This window comes from Ranitomeya variabilis, chromosome 5 (assembly GCF_051348905.1).
Source record: "Ranitomeya variabilis isolate aRanVar5 chromosome 5, aRanVar5.hap1, whole genome shotgun sequence".
NCBI lineage: Eukaryota > Metazoa > Chordata > Amphibia > Anura > Dendrobatidae > Ranitomeya > Ranitomeya variabilis.
The window spans coordinates 362,221,197-362,235,973 of record NC_135236.1 but is presented as its reverse complement, the minus strand read 5'-3'; the positions used below and the strand labels follow the sequence as shown (position 1 = coordinate 362,235,973).

Sequence of the window (14,777 nt, the reverse complement as noted above, 5' to 3'; positions counted from 1 at the left end):
TCTGCCTCTGTGACATAAGTCCCCCGAACATCAGGTCCTGTTTGGACTGTGGCTTAGGGGTCTCCTCGATCTGCATGGTACTCCTCACCGCCTGAACAAGCTTGTCCGTGTCCTCTGCCTGGAAAATATATTTTCTACCCCGGTCGAGGCTCTCTGCTGGAAGCTCCCCCTCTTCTTCTGAGACAGAGTCCATTAGATCGGACTCGTCATCTGAACTATACTCCGGCTCCCTCCAATCTCTCTCCCGCCTGGCTTGCTTGCGGCCTGGAATGGGGCTGGACGGCCGTGGTTGTGTGAGGCTGGACATAGAGGCCTGAACCTCTTGACGGATTAGGGATCTCATTTCTGATAGCAGCAACGGCTACTCATCTCTCATGACCTTTGATGTACAGGGTGCACAGAGAGTTTTGCCATGGGAGTCCGGGAGCTTTACATGACACACAGGGCATCTGTTGGATTTCACCGAGACCTTGCTGGGCTTTTAAGCTGTGGTCGGAGGAGCAGCGGGGGTTCCCTTATGCTAAATGGCATAAGATAGGGAGTAATAGGCTATAAGGGTACTGTCACACAGTGCAATTTCGATCGCTACGACGGCACGATCCGTGACGTCGCAGCGTCGTATGATTATCGCTCCAGCGTCGTAGACTGCGGTCACACGTTGCAATCACGGCGCTGGAGCGATGCCGAAGTCCCCGGGTAACCAGGGTAAACATCGGGTTACTAAGCGCAGGGCCGCGCTTAGTAACCCGATGTTTACCCTGGTTACCAGCGTAAACGTAAAAAAAACAAACGGTACATACTCACATTCCAGTGTCTGTCCCCCGGCGTTCTGCTTCTCTGCACTGTGTAAGCGCCATAGCCGGAAAGCAGTGCGGTGACGTCACCGCTGTGCTCGCTTTCCGGCCGGCAGGCGCTCACAGTGCAGAGAAGCTGAGACGCCGGAGGACAGACACCGGAATGTAAGTATGTACTGTTTGTTTTTTTTACGTTTACGCTGGTAACCAGGGTAAACATCGGGTTACTAAGCGCGGCCCTGCGCTTAGTTACCCGATGTTTACCCTGGTTACAAGCGAACACATCGCTGGATCGGTGTCACACACAACGATCCAGCGATGTCAGCGGGTGATCAAGCGACGAAAGAAAGTTCCAAACGATCTGCTACGACGTACGATTCTCAGCAGGGTCCCTGATCGCTGCTGCGTGTCAGACACTGCGATATCGTAACGATATCGCTAGAACGTCACGAATCGTACCGTCGTAGCGATCAAAATTGCACTGTGTGACAGTACCCTAAGCTTCCTGAGGCCTATGTGAGGTGAGGGTGGTCTGCGCCAGGCGCACTTACCCCTCCTTCCTCCAGCAGGTCTCCTTCCATGGTTGTCTCTGCAGCTGCAGTCCGAAGCACGGTGGCGTGACACTGGACGCTGTTGCCAGTAGAGTCCACATTGCTATGCGTTCCACCGCTGGAGCACACACTCTGCCCGCCTTAGTGACGTCACCGGAAGTAACATTACTGGAAATGACGCGCTCCCCTCTGAGATCCAGGAAGCTGCTCGCCGCCTGACTTGGGTGAATCTGCGTTCCACCTGGAACGCCCGACCTCCTGCACCGGATGTACACAGCTCTTTTCGTGTGTCCCTCCATGCAGGAGCAGGAAAAACACTGAGGGAATGGGGGTGGGACAGGACCTTTTAACCTCTCGTGTGCTTCCTTTCCCTGCAAGGAGGAGGAGGACATCCTCCATGGTGCTGTCAGGAGGGACGTCCTGGAAAATGCATCTTATAATCCGAAAAATACGGTATATTGGAATGTGATACACAACAATTATTGGAGGTTTCTTTATCATTAACCCCTTAATCCCATATGACGTACTATCCCGTCGAGGTGGGGTGGGCCTTAATTCCCACTGACGGGATAGTACGTCATATGCGATCGGCCGCGTTCACGGGAGGAGAGCGGCCGAGTGTCAGCTGACTATTGCAGCTCACATCCGGCACTATGTGCCAGGAGCGGTCACGGACCGCCCCCGACACACTAACCCCTGGCACACTGCGATCAAACATGATCGCAGTGTTCCGGCGGTATAGGGAAGCATCGCACAGGGAGGGGGCTACCTGCGGGCTACCCTGAGACCCCCGGAGCAACGCGATGTGATCGCGTTGCTGCGAGGGTCTCTTACCTCCTATCCCTGCAGGCCCCGGATCCAAAATGGCCGCAGGGCTGGATCCGGGTCCTGCAGGGATTACTTCCGGGTCCAGTGCAGGCGCTGGTAAGCCTGCAGCGCTGTCAGTCAGATCGCTGATCTGACAGAATGCTGTGCAAACTGTCAGATCAGCGATCTGTGATGTCCCCCACTGAGACAAAGTAAAAAAAAAAAAAAAAAAAACGAGCCAAATAACGCTTTATCATACCACTCAACAAAAAGTGGAATAACACGCGATCAAAAAGATGGATATAAATAACCATGGTACCGCTGAAAACGTCATCTTGTCCCGTAAAAAACAAGCCGCAATACAGCATCATAAGCAAAAAAATAAAAAAGTTCTAGTCCTCAGAATAAAGCGATGCCAAAATAATTATTTTTTCTATAAAATAGCTTTTTATCGTATAAAAGCGCCAAAACATAAAAAAGATATAAATGAGATATCGCTGTAATCGTACTGACCCGACGAATAAAACTGCTTTATCAATTTTACCAAACGTGGAACGGTATAAACGCCTCCCCCAAAAGAAATTCATGAATAGCTGGTTTTTGGTCATTGTGCCTCACAAAAATCGGAATAAAAAGCGATCAAAAAATGTCATGTGCCCGAAAATGTTACGAATAAAAACGTCAACTCATACCGCAAACAACAAGACCTCACATGACTCTGTGGACCAAAATATGGAAAAATTATAGGTCTCAAAATGTGGAGACGCAAAAACTTTTTTGCTATAAAAAGCGTCTTTTACTGTGTAACAGCTGCCAATCATAAAAATCCGATATAAAAAAAACGCTATAAAAGTAAATCAAACTCCCCTTCATCACCCCCTTAGTTAGGGAAAAATAATAAAATTAAAAAAATGTATTTATTTCCATTTTCCCATTAGGATTAGGGCTAGGGTTACGGCTAGGGTTAGGGCTAGGGTTGGAGCTAAAGTTAGGGTTAGGGTTGGGGCTAAAGTTAGGGTTTGGATTACATTTATGGTTGGGATTAGGGTTAGGGGTGTGTCAGGGTTAGGGGTGTGGTTAGGGTTACCGTTGGTATTAGGGTTAGGGGTGTGTTTGGATTAGAGTTTCAGGTAGAATTGGGGAGTTTCCACTGTTCAGGCACATCAGGGGCTCTCCAAACGCGACATGGCGTCCGATCTCAATTCCAGCCAATTCTGCGTTGAAAAAGTAAAACAGTGCTCCTTCCCTTCTGAGCTCTCCCGTGCGCCCAAACAGGGGTTTACCCCAACATATGGGGTATCAGCGTACTCGGAACACATTGGAGAACAACTTTTGGGGTCCAAGTTCTCTTGTTATCCTTGGGAAAATAAAAATTTGGGGGGGGCTAAAAATGATTTTTGTGGGAAAAAAAGTTTTATTTTCACGGTTCTGCGTTGTAAACTGTAGTGAAACACTTGGGGGTTGAAAGTTCTCACAACATATCTAGATAAGTTCCTTGGGAGGTCTAGTTTCCAATATGGGGTCACTTGTGGGGGGTTTCTACTGTTTGGGTACATCAGGGGCTCTACAAATGCAACGTGACGCCTGCAGACCAATCCATCTAAGTCTGCATTCCAAATGGCGCTCCTTCCCTTCCGAGCTCTGCCATGCGCCCAAACAGTCGTTTACCCCCACATACGGGGTATCAACGTACTCAGGACAAATTGGACAACAACTTTTGGGGTCCAATTTCTCCTGTTACCCTTGGGAAAATACAAAACTGGGGGCTAATAAATCATTTTTGTGGAAAAAAAAGAGAAATTTTTATTTTCACGGTTCTGCGTTTTCAACTGTAGTGAAACACTTTGGGGTTCAAAGCTCTCAAAACACATCTAGATAAGTTCCTTAGGGGGTCTACTTTCCAAAATGGTGTCACTTGTGGGGGGTTTTAATGTTTAGGCACATCAGGGTCTCTCCAAACGCGACATGGTGTCCCATCTCAATTCCAGTAAATTTTGCATTGAAAAGTCAAACGGCGCTCCTTCCCTTCCAAGCTCTGCCATGCACCCAAACAGTCGTTTACCCCCACATATCGGGTATCAGCGTACTCAGGACAAATTGCACAACAATTTTTGGGGTCCAATTTCTTCTCTTACCCTTGGGAAAATAAAAAATTGGGGGCAAAAAAATTTTTTGTGAAAAATATGAATTTTTATTTTTACGGCTCTGCATTATAAACTTCTGTGAAGCACTTGGTGGGTCAAAGTGCTCACCACACATCTAGATAAGTTCCTTAGGGGGTCTACTTTCCAAAATGGTGCCACTTGTGGGGGGTTTCAATGTTTACGCACATCAGGGGCTCTCCAAACACAACATGGTGTCCCATCTCAATTCCAGTCAATTTTGCATGGAAAAGTAAAATGGCGCTCCTTTCCTTCCGAACTCTGCCATGCGCCCAAACAATGGTTTACCCCCACATATGGGGTATCAGCGTACTCAGGACAAATTGTACAACTTTTGGGGTCCATTTTCTCCTGTTACCCTTGGTAAAATAAAACAAATTGGAGCTGAAATAAATTGTGTGTGAAAAAAAGTGAAATGTTAATTTTTATTTAAACATTCCAAAAATTCCTGTGAAACACCTGAAGGGTTAATAAACTTCTTGAATGTGGTTTTGAGCACCTTGAGGGGTGCAGTTTTTAGAATGGTGTCACACTTGGGTATTTTCTATCATACAGACCCCTCAAAATGACTTCAAATGAGATGTGGTCCCTAAAAAAAAAATGGTGTTGTAAAAATGAGAAATTGCTGGTCAACTTTTAACCCTTATAACTCCATCACAAAAAAAATTTGGGTTCCAAAATTGTGCTGATGTAAAGTAGACATGTGGGAAATGTTACTTATTAAGTATTTTGCGTGACATATATCAGTGATTTAAGGGCATAAAAATTCAAAGTTGGAAAATTGCAAAATTTTCAAAATTTTCGAAAAATTTCCATTTTTTTCACAAATAAACGCAAGTTATATCGAATACATTTTACCACGATCATAAAGTACAATATGTCACGAGAAAACAATGATAGAATTGCCAAGATCCGTTGAAGCGTTCCAGAGTTATAACCTCATAAAGGGACAGTGGTCAGAATTGCAAAAATTGACCCGGTCATTAACGTGCAAACCACCCTCGGGGCTTAAGGGGTTAAAGCTGATTCTTGTACAGTCTTACTCCACTCTGATTGGTCTCCGTGCCGTTACCTGTGTTTGGAGCTTCAGTTCTCCTATTGAAGCTGATCTTAGTACAGTTTTGACAACTCCGCTACATTTATTGATCATTTGACGTGCCATCAAGAGATAACAACAGAAACCCGTGGAGGTGGATATAAAAGTGTTTAAATTCCAGTGATATCAGTATCACACATTGGAAACAGTTTCTTTGACATCATACGATATTTTGTGCCTCATTAGTCGACCATAGTCAAGGCCGAGTGATTTATAAACATCCTTGTTTGTACGATGTTAACATGGAATTATATGACTGTACAAACCATTTATCAGTTATTTGTGCTATGCAATTACTATCAAGGTGACTTTTACTATCATTGCGTCATTGAGTTTTTATATATAACTAAACAGCTGTTGTAAATAGTGACATGGTTGTCCATAAGTATCCTTTTTTACGGAATGTATTTATTCTTATTGGATTACAAATGTAGATGCATTGTGAATTCATATATTAGGCAACTGTTTTTTTATAGGGTGTGTAAATATGAAAATTTCACAGTAGATTGGTATTTATAGTTCTCCAAAAAATTTTAATTAAACATTTCACTGACTAATCAAATTGGAGTAAGAAAAGCTTTAATATTAAGACATAACTTTTAACAATAGAAATATAAAACATTATCTTTTATATGAGTGTGAAAATTTTAAAATACCCAAAAATATTTATTAGACCACAATAGTTGTGGCATTTTTTGTGGCATTTTTTACCACCAAAAAAATAGCAACTACAACAACCGCTTTGCAAGAGACACACTCTAAAGTGAATCAGCAGATCAACATAAGAAAACCGAGTGCAAAATAGGTCTCATAAAAAATAACATTTTATTTCAATTTTTTTAAAAAAATTTACGTTTGGCAGCTGTCACACACTAAAAGACGCTTTTTATTGCAGAAAAAACTTTTTGCATCACCACATTTTTCCATATTTTGGCCCACAGAGTTATGTGAGGTCTTTTTTTTTTGCAGGACGAGCTGACGTTTTTACTGATACCATTTTTAGGCACATGACATTTTTTGATCGCTTTCTATTCCGATTTTTGTGAGGCAAAATAAACAAAAAACTGCAATTCAGGAATTTCTTTTGAGGAGTGGGTTATGCCGTTCTGTGTGTGGTAAATATTGATAAGGCAGTTTAATTCTTCGGGTCAGTGCGATTACAGCGATACCCCCACTTATATAGTTTTCTATGTTTTGGCACTTTGATACAAAAAAAAACTACTTTATAGAGAAAATAATTATTTTTGCATCACTTTATTAGAGCTATAACTTTTATTTTTCCATTGATGGAGCTGTATGACAGCTTGTTTTTCTGCGGGATAAAATTATGTTTTCAGCAGTTTTACGTTTATTTATGTCTGTCTTTTTGATCGTGTTTTATTCCACTTTTTGTTCGACGGTATGAAAATAAAGCATTGTTTTTTGCCTTGTTTTTTATTTATTTTTTATGGTGTTCACTAAAGGGGTTAACTAGTGGGACAGTTTTATAGGTCGGGTCGTTGTGGATGCGTTGATACCAAATAAGTATATGTATGCAAAGGAAAAGGGAAGGGGAAAAAATTCAGCTCACCAGTTTGAAGCAGAAGTTGTGTGCAAGTTTGCTCAGGAACAAAAGTCTTGATTGACTCAGAATGTAATTCACGCAAGGAGGTGCCTGGATCAGAGGCGTTGTCAACAACACAGAAAAAAAAAGGAAATAAATCTCCATTAAAATCCTTATTTCATAGTGGTACAGCAAATGATGGGGTACATAATACGATCTACGCGTTTCGACCTTTCAAGGTCTTAATCATGATTAAGACCTTAACAGGTCGAAACGCGTTGGTCGTATCATGTACCCCATCATTTGCTATACCACAATGAAATAAGGATTTTAATGGATTTGTCTAAATAAATTGAACTTTTATCCAAGTTTCACGCTGGAGATTACTTCCATTTTTTTTTTCTCTACCAAATAAGTATACTTTTATTTTTTTCATTCAAACATTTATTTAGAGATACAATATCTTTTGATTTTTTTATAATATTTTTTAAATATTTTTACATTTTCTTTTTTTTTTACATTTTTCTAACTTTTTTACTTTGTCCCACCATGGGACTATCATTTTTTGCAGGCTGATCGCTTGTTCAGCATCGAGATGCAGCAGAATCCCCATGCTATAAAAACTGTCAGCTCTGCAGTGACAGACAAACTTGCTCATCATGCACTGGGCATGATCAGCAAGGTTGCTAGGTCTGGTGACCCAGATGACCATGGCAATGATCGGGACTCCGTGTCACGTCTATAACCACTCCTGGCACTTAGTGCCGGGTGTCAGCTGTCAGAATCTGTCTGCGCGGGCAATTGCTCAGGCGTAATAATCTGTCCCTGGTCAAATAGGCCAAGGGTACAAGGACGGATTATTACATCTGATGTCAGAAAGGGGTTAAAAAAGATAAAAAATTGCCTCCTATCAGATACCATGATTAAGACCTTCTGGTCGAAACAAACTGGTTTTGCTAACTGGCTGTCCTGTCTGTGTTCCTGAAATAAATTTGAATATTTAGTCCACTCATGGAAGTGCTAGAGGTTTTATGACAATTAAAAGGTCCAATTTGTGGTGGCTTGTGTACAACACACACAAATTGGCTAATTTGTGCAGTAAGTACCGTATATAGTCGAGTATACGTCGACCCGAGTATAAGCAGACACCCCTAATTTTGCCACAAAAAAACTGGGAAAACTTAATGACTCGAGTATAAGCCTAGGGTGGGAAATGCAGCAGTTACTAGTAAATTTCAAAAATAAAAATAGATACCAATAAAAGGAAAATTAATTGAGACATCAGTAGGTTAAGTGTTTTTGAATATCCATATTGAATCAGGAGCCCCATATAATGCTCCATACAAAATACACCCCATATAATGCTCCATAAAAGTCTATGATGGGCCCCATAAGATGCTCCATACAAAATATACCCCATATAATGCTCCATAAAGTTTATGATGGGCCCCATAAGATGCTTCATACAAAAATATGCCCCATATAATGCTGCACAAAGGTTGATTATGGCCCCATAAGATGCTCCATAGAAACATTTGCCCCAAATAATGCTGCATTAGGGTTGATTATGGCCCCATAAGATGCTCCATAGAATATTATGCCCCATATGCTACGATTAAAAAAAAAAAAATGACATACTCACCTCTCGTCGCTCAGGCCCCGGCACTTGCAATATTCACCTGTCCCCGTTCCACCACCGCTGTGTCTTCCAGGTCCTCTGGCTGTGACGTTCAGGCACAGGGCGCGCACTAAACATGTCATCGCGCCCTCTGACCTGAACGAATAAGAAATGGAGGGCACCGCAAACAAATACCAAAGGGGAAGGTTCACCGTGGGCTTGAAGTTACACATAAAAAAAAGGAAGACAAAGATCATGCCCACATACACAGGAACACCTCCACATATAACAATATCAAAGTTGTATTTTATTTAGTTTGGCAAAACCTCAAAAAATGTATACATACGAAGAACAAAAACACACAATACAATTAAAAACACTTAAAAATGCAACTGTGCAAAGAGTACCTATACATATGTCATGCCCTGGTATAAGGGAAATGACAACCCACAAAACATGTATCACCCACAACAGGAATGTCAAAATAATATTACTGCAAAACCATAGATGATACAGAGATTAGTGGCCGCTTTATGCAATATGCATGATAGTGTCAATATCAGAGTACCATACAACCCAAAATAAGGTGCATAACTTTCGTGCAGAAATATTTAGTAGTTTAAGACATCCAGCACATGACAAAAAATGGAAAAAAATTGAAAAGATAGAGAAAAATGAAATAATAATAGTAATATGCATAAGAACTGCAGCGAGGGGCAGGGAGAGGGGGAACTGGACAATACAAATACCCAAACCTCAACCCTAAAACCCAATCATACCCGCAGTCCAAAAAAATTGCAAGAAGTCATGTGGAGTGGGGAAGCAAGATGTGGGATAAGCTCCCACGCGTATCGCCGCCGGGATAGCAGCTTCCTCAGGGAAAGGATAGCAACGCCACAGCCAGAGGATGCGGAAGACGGAGCACGGTTGTGGAACGGGGACAGGTGAATATCGCGCAATGCCCACCCTTTCCTGTCATACTCACCTTCCCGGCGCGGTCCCTAGCAGCTTCTCCGATGCGATGGTCTCCGGGCGCTGGCAGCTTGTTCCGGTGTTCAGCGGTCACTGGCACCGCTCATTAAAGTAATGAATATGCGCTCCACCCCTATGGGAGTGGAGTCACATCCATATTCATTACTTTAATGAGCGGTACCACGTGACTGCTGAGCACAGGAAGAGCTGCCGGTGCCCGGAGACCATCGCATCGGAGAAGCTGCCAGGGACCGCACCGGGAGGGTGAGTATGATGTGACAGCTGCAACTCCCCCTCCCCCCGCCAACCCCCTGTGACAACGACTCGAGTATAAGCCGAGAGGGGAACTTTCAGCCTAAAAAAATGGGCTGAAAATCTCAGCTTATACTTGAGTATATACGGTACCACAAAGTACTTTTGCCATAATTTCCATACAAATGTCATATATTCAATGCTTGCACGTATATTCTTGCACAGAGTGCTGCTATATTCTTTGGTTTGTATATTATGTAGTCATAGTAACTTGCACCTGTTCACATTTGCTTCAGTCTGTAAGAAGGTGCTATTAAGTTTTTTTTTTCTTTGCAATATTATATAAGGGTATGTGCACACGTTGCGGATTTCCTGCGGATCCGCAGCGTTTTTTGCGGTGGAGAAACGCTGCAGATCCGCAAGTGATTTACAGTACAATGTAAATCAATGAGAAAAAAAAACCCGCTGTGCTGATGGTGCGGAAAATTTTGTGCGGAAACGCTGCAGATTAAAAGAAGTAGCATGTCACTTCTTTTTTGCGGATCTGCAGGGTTTTTGTACCCATTCCATTATAGAAATCCACAGGGGTAAAAACCACAGTAAAACCGCAAAAAATCCGCAGCAAATCCGCAACAAAAACCGCACAAAAAACGCGACAAATCCGGACCTGCGTTTTCTGCTAGGAGATGCAAAATCCGCACCAGAAATTCCTAAGCCTAATCCGCAATGTGTGCATATAGCCTAAGAGTTCCATCAGTGAATAGCTATCTGAACTTTTCAGCTTATTTCAGGACACCATTATGGTGCTGTGGCAGAAACAAGCCTTCTGAATGCTGAAATATCAGACACCAGCTTATTGCTCCATATATACTCCCACTTATTTTTTAAGGCAGATAAGTTAGGAACATCTGAGTAGTCACCCCTTGACAGATCCTCTATTTGTACTTCTAGAAAACATGTAAAAAATACCTTTATTGCTTTCCATCCTCCAGAAGTCTTATCCTCTTGATAGGAAACAGTTACTTTTTGTCCAACATTTAAAGGCTCTCGACCAATTATGACATCAGTTGTGAAATAGATCTGGTCATTTATCATTCCATAGTCATTGCAAAAGCGAGTAACCACTCCTTCCACATCCATTATGGTTTCATAGTCTGCATGAAAATGCATAAAATATTTTAGATGCAACATTAGCTAGGCAAAAAACAATGTAACGTGGAAAACTCCCTAATTTCTCACAATGTTGTAAATGGTTGTTCTAAGATTTACTCACTTAACCAACTACAGTACATAGCTGTCTGAAATATTCAGTTTCTGTTATTAGAGTAAAATATAATTTCATGCTCAGCTCACCAAATGGTTAAAGGGACCCTGTCACGTCATTTCAGGCATCTAAACTGTTCCCAGTGCGTTGCTAGTGATTTAATGTGCATTACCAACCCGTTTTTTTCATTACAAAAATTGTAATGATGTCCAAAAAGTACTTGTATATATATGGTACTTGCTCACTTTGCTATAGGGTGTACTTCGTTTTCTGTTCACTCACAAGCGTCGCTGCCCACTCAATCTGATTGAATTCCCTGGCTGCGCCAACGTCACTGCAATGCCACGCTTGCGCAGTGTAGCACTTGAAGCCGCCCTTGTGGCCGTGCTTACAGTGTCGAGCGTGGAGCTGTGCTTCACGGCGCTTGCGCAGCTCTGCAGTTGACACTGTGCAAGCGCAGCTCCCCACTCGATACTGTGCAAGAGTGGGATTCCAGTGATAGATATCATAAAATCACTGCTGGCTAGGTTCACATTTCGTTTTAGTGTGAGTGCTAACGGACAGCGTTGCACGGCGAAATTAACGCCGTGCAACGCGTCCGTTTGCGCTCCCATTGCCAGCAATGTTAAAGCGCCTTGCTAGCGCGTGTCATTTTCGGCACGCGCTAGCGATGTGCCGTTCTTTTGTGGCGCGCCTCAGACGCTGCTTGCAGCGTCCGCGGCGCGCCCGAGGTCCATTCCCCGCTCTGGCAGATCGGGGATCTGCGCTAGCGGGGACGTTTAACGCGACCCCTAAAAAGACATTGCGTTAGCGCAATCTGCTAGCGCTTAGCGCTAAACGGATTGCCCTAACGCAATCTGAACCTAGCCTTATACACACTTCTCAAAAAAATAAGGAGAACACTAAAATGCCACATCCTAAATATCACTGAATTAAGTATTCCACATACAAATGTTTATTCATTACATAGTGGAATGCGTGGAGAACAATAAAATATAAAAATGATCGATGTAAATTGAAATGAATGTGGAAAATCAAATTACAGGCTAATCCAATTTCATTGGAAATACCTCAAAACTAGGAAATGATACTCAGTAGTGTGTGTGAGACCTTAACGTGCCTGTATGACCTCCCTACAACGCCTGGGCATGCTCCTGATGAGGCGGCCGATGGTCTCCTGAGGGATCTCCTCTCAGACCTGGATTAAAGCATCCGCCAACTCCTGGACAGTCTGTGATGCAACGTGACGTTGGTGGATGGTGCGAGACAATGTCCTAGATGTGTTCAATCGGATTCAGGTCTGCGGAACAGGCGGGCCAGTCCATAGCCTCAATGCCTTCATCTTGCAGGAACTGCTGACACACTTCAGCCATATGAGACCAACAGTGTCATGCATCAGAAGGAGCCCAGCGCACCTGCATATGGTTTCACAATCGATCTGAGGATCTCATCCTGGTACCTAATGACAGTCAGAGTACCTCTGGCGAGCACATGGAGGGCTGTGTGGACCTCCAAAGAAATGCCTCCCAATACCGTTACTGACCCACTGCCAAATCGGTCATGCTAGAGGATTTTGCAGGCAACAGAACATTCTCCATGACGTCTTCAGACTCTGTCACATGTTACACGCTCAGTGTGATCCTGATCTCTTCCGGGAAGAGCACAAGGCACCAATGTCAAATCTGTCAATCTTGGTGTTCTTTGGCAAATGCCAATCACCCTGCAAGGTGTTGGGCTGTAAGTACAACACTTACATGTGGATGTTGGGCCCTCATAACACCCTCATGGAGTCTGTTTCTGACAGTTTCAGCAGATACATGGATGTTAGTGGCCTGCTGGATGTCAGGACTCTGGCACTGTCCCTCCTTGCACAAAGGAGGAGGTAGAAGTCCTGCTGCTGAGTTGTTGCTCTCCTACAGCCCCACTATCTTGCTGCACTGGCCTTTCTCCTGATACTATATCTGCTCCATGCTCTGGACACTGTGCTGACAGACAGCTACTGTTTGTGCCACCAGGATGAGCCGCACTACCTGAGCAACTTCTGTGGGTTGTACTGTACACACTGCCTCATGATACTGTACCTCTAGGGGTGAAAGCAATCACAAAACGTAAAAGTGACTGAAACAGCCAAAAAGGATGAGAACAGAGAAATGGTCTGTGGTCACCACCTACAGAACTGCTGTGAATTCTGCTCTTGGGCTCCCTCCGGTGGTTGTTAATGGTAGTGCAGTTGTCTTGGGGTTGTAATCCTGGCAGGTGTTTCTGCTGATTGCAGCTCTACTAGGTATTTAGGTGTGCAGGATCCATTACTCCTGGCCAGTTGTCCATTGTTCTTGGAGGGATTGCATCTCTCGCTGGTTCCTCATGCTGTGCTGTCAATTCAGCTAAGATAAGTGTCTGTTTTTGTCTCTGTGCACACATGCAGTGTTCTTTGCAATTCATTGTGTTTTTGTCCAGCTTAGACTTTGTTTGGATTTTTCAGTCATGCTGGATTCTCAGGATTTGCAGATATAAATCCTATGTCTTTAGTTAGATGTAGAATATTTGTATTTTCTGCTGTGGATATTTTTAGGATTTTAATACTGACCGCTTAGAATTCTGTCCTATCCTTTTCTATTTAGCTCGAAGTGCCTCTTTTGCTAAATTCTGTTTTTTTCTGCCTGCGTGTGTCTTTCCTCTTATACTCACAGTCAATATTTGTGGGGGGCTGCCTATCCTTTGGGGTTCTGCTCTGAGGCAAGATAGAATTCCCATTTCCACCTATAGGGGTATTTAGGTGTCTAGGACGTGTTAGGCACACCCCCCGGCTACTTCTAGTTGCGGTGTCAGTTTAGGGGTTGCGGTCAGTACAGATACCACTTACTCCTGAGAAAGTCTCTCATGCGGCTCCAAGGTCACCGGATCATAACAGTACAACTGGCCAACAATGAGTTAAATGCATCTCAGAAGAAGGGAAGGAAGGTGTTGAGCCATTTTTTTTTCTGTAGCCTGTTTTTTCTTTCCTTCCCTCTTTTCCTCTGGGTGACTGAGGAGACTTGTGCTAGCATGGATGTTCAGGGATTAGTTTCTCGTGTAGACCATCTTGCTGCTAGGGTACAGGGCATTTCTGATTATATTGTTCAGACTCCACTTTTAGAGCCTAGGATTCCTACTCCTGATTTGTTTTTTGGGGACAGGTCCAAATTTTTGAGTTTTAAAAACAACTGTAAACTGTTTTTTGCTCTGAAACCTCGTTCCTCTGGTGATCCCATTCAGCAGGTTAAAATTGTCATCTCCCTGTTGCGTGGCGACCCTCAGGATTGGGCGTTTTCACTGGAATTTGGGAATCCGGTCTTGCTTAATGTAGACGCCTTTTTTCAGGCTCTGGGATTATTATATGATGAACCAAATTCTGTGGATCAAGCGGAGAAGACCTTGTTGGCCCTGTCTCAGGGTCAAGAAGCGGCAGAATTGTATTGTCAGAAATTTAGAAAATGGTCTGTACTGACTAAATGGAATGATGATGCTTTGGCTGCAATTTTCAGAAAGGGTCTTTCTGAATCTGTTAAAGATGTTATGGTGGGGTTTCCCACGCCTGTTGGTCTGAGTGATTCTATGTCTCTGGCCATTCAGATTGATCGGCGCTTGCGGGAGCGCAGAACTGTGCGCGCTGTGGCGTTGTCCTCAGAGCAGATGCCTGAGCCTATGCAGTGTGATAGGATTCTGTCTAAAACGGAAC

General features: G+C 43.4%; 1 protein-coding gene across 2 annotated transcripts in view; it reads right to left on the bottom strand.

Moving 5' to 3' along the window:
* MOV10L1 (Mov10 like RNA helicase 1) overlaps positions 1 to 14,777 on the bottom strand; it is a 226,876-nt gene that overhangs the window by 184,637 nt on the left and 27,462 nt on the right. Inside the window, exons 2-3 of one of the 2 annotated variants that reach the window (XM_077264879.1) lie at positions 10,765 to 10,949; positions 6,981 to 7,064 (exon numbers count right to left, since the gene is read on the bottom strand). In XM_077264879.1, coding sequence (XP_077120994.1) covers positions 6,981 to 7,064; positions 10,765 to 10,949 — 269 coding nt within the window. The remainder of the gene's footprint in view (positions 1 to 6,980; positions 7,065 to 10,764; positions 10,950 to 14,777) is intronic. The other variant, XM_077264881.1, reaches the window with a different exon arrangement.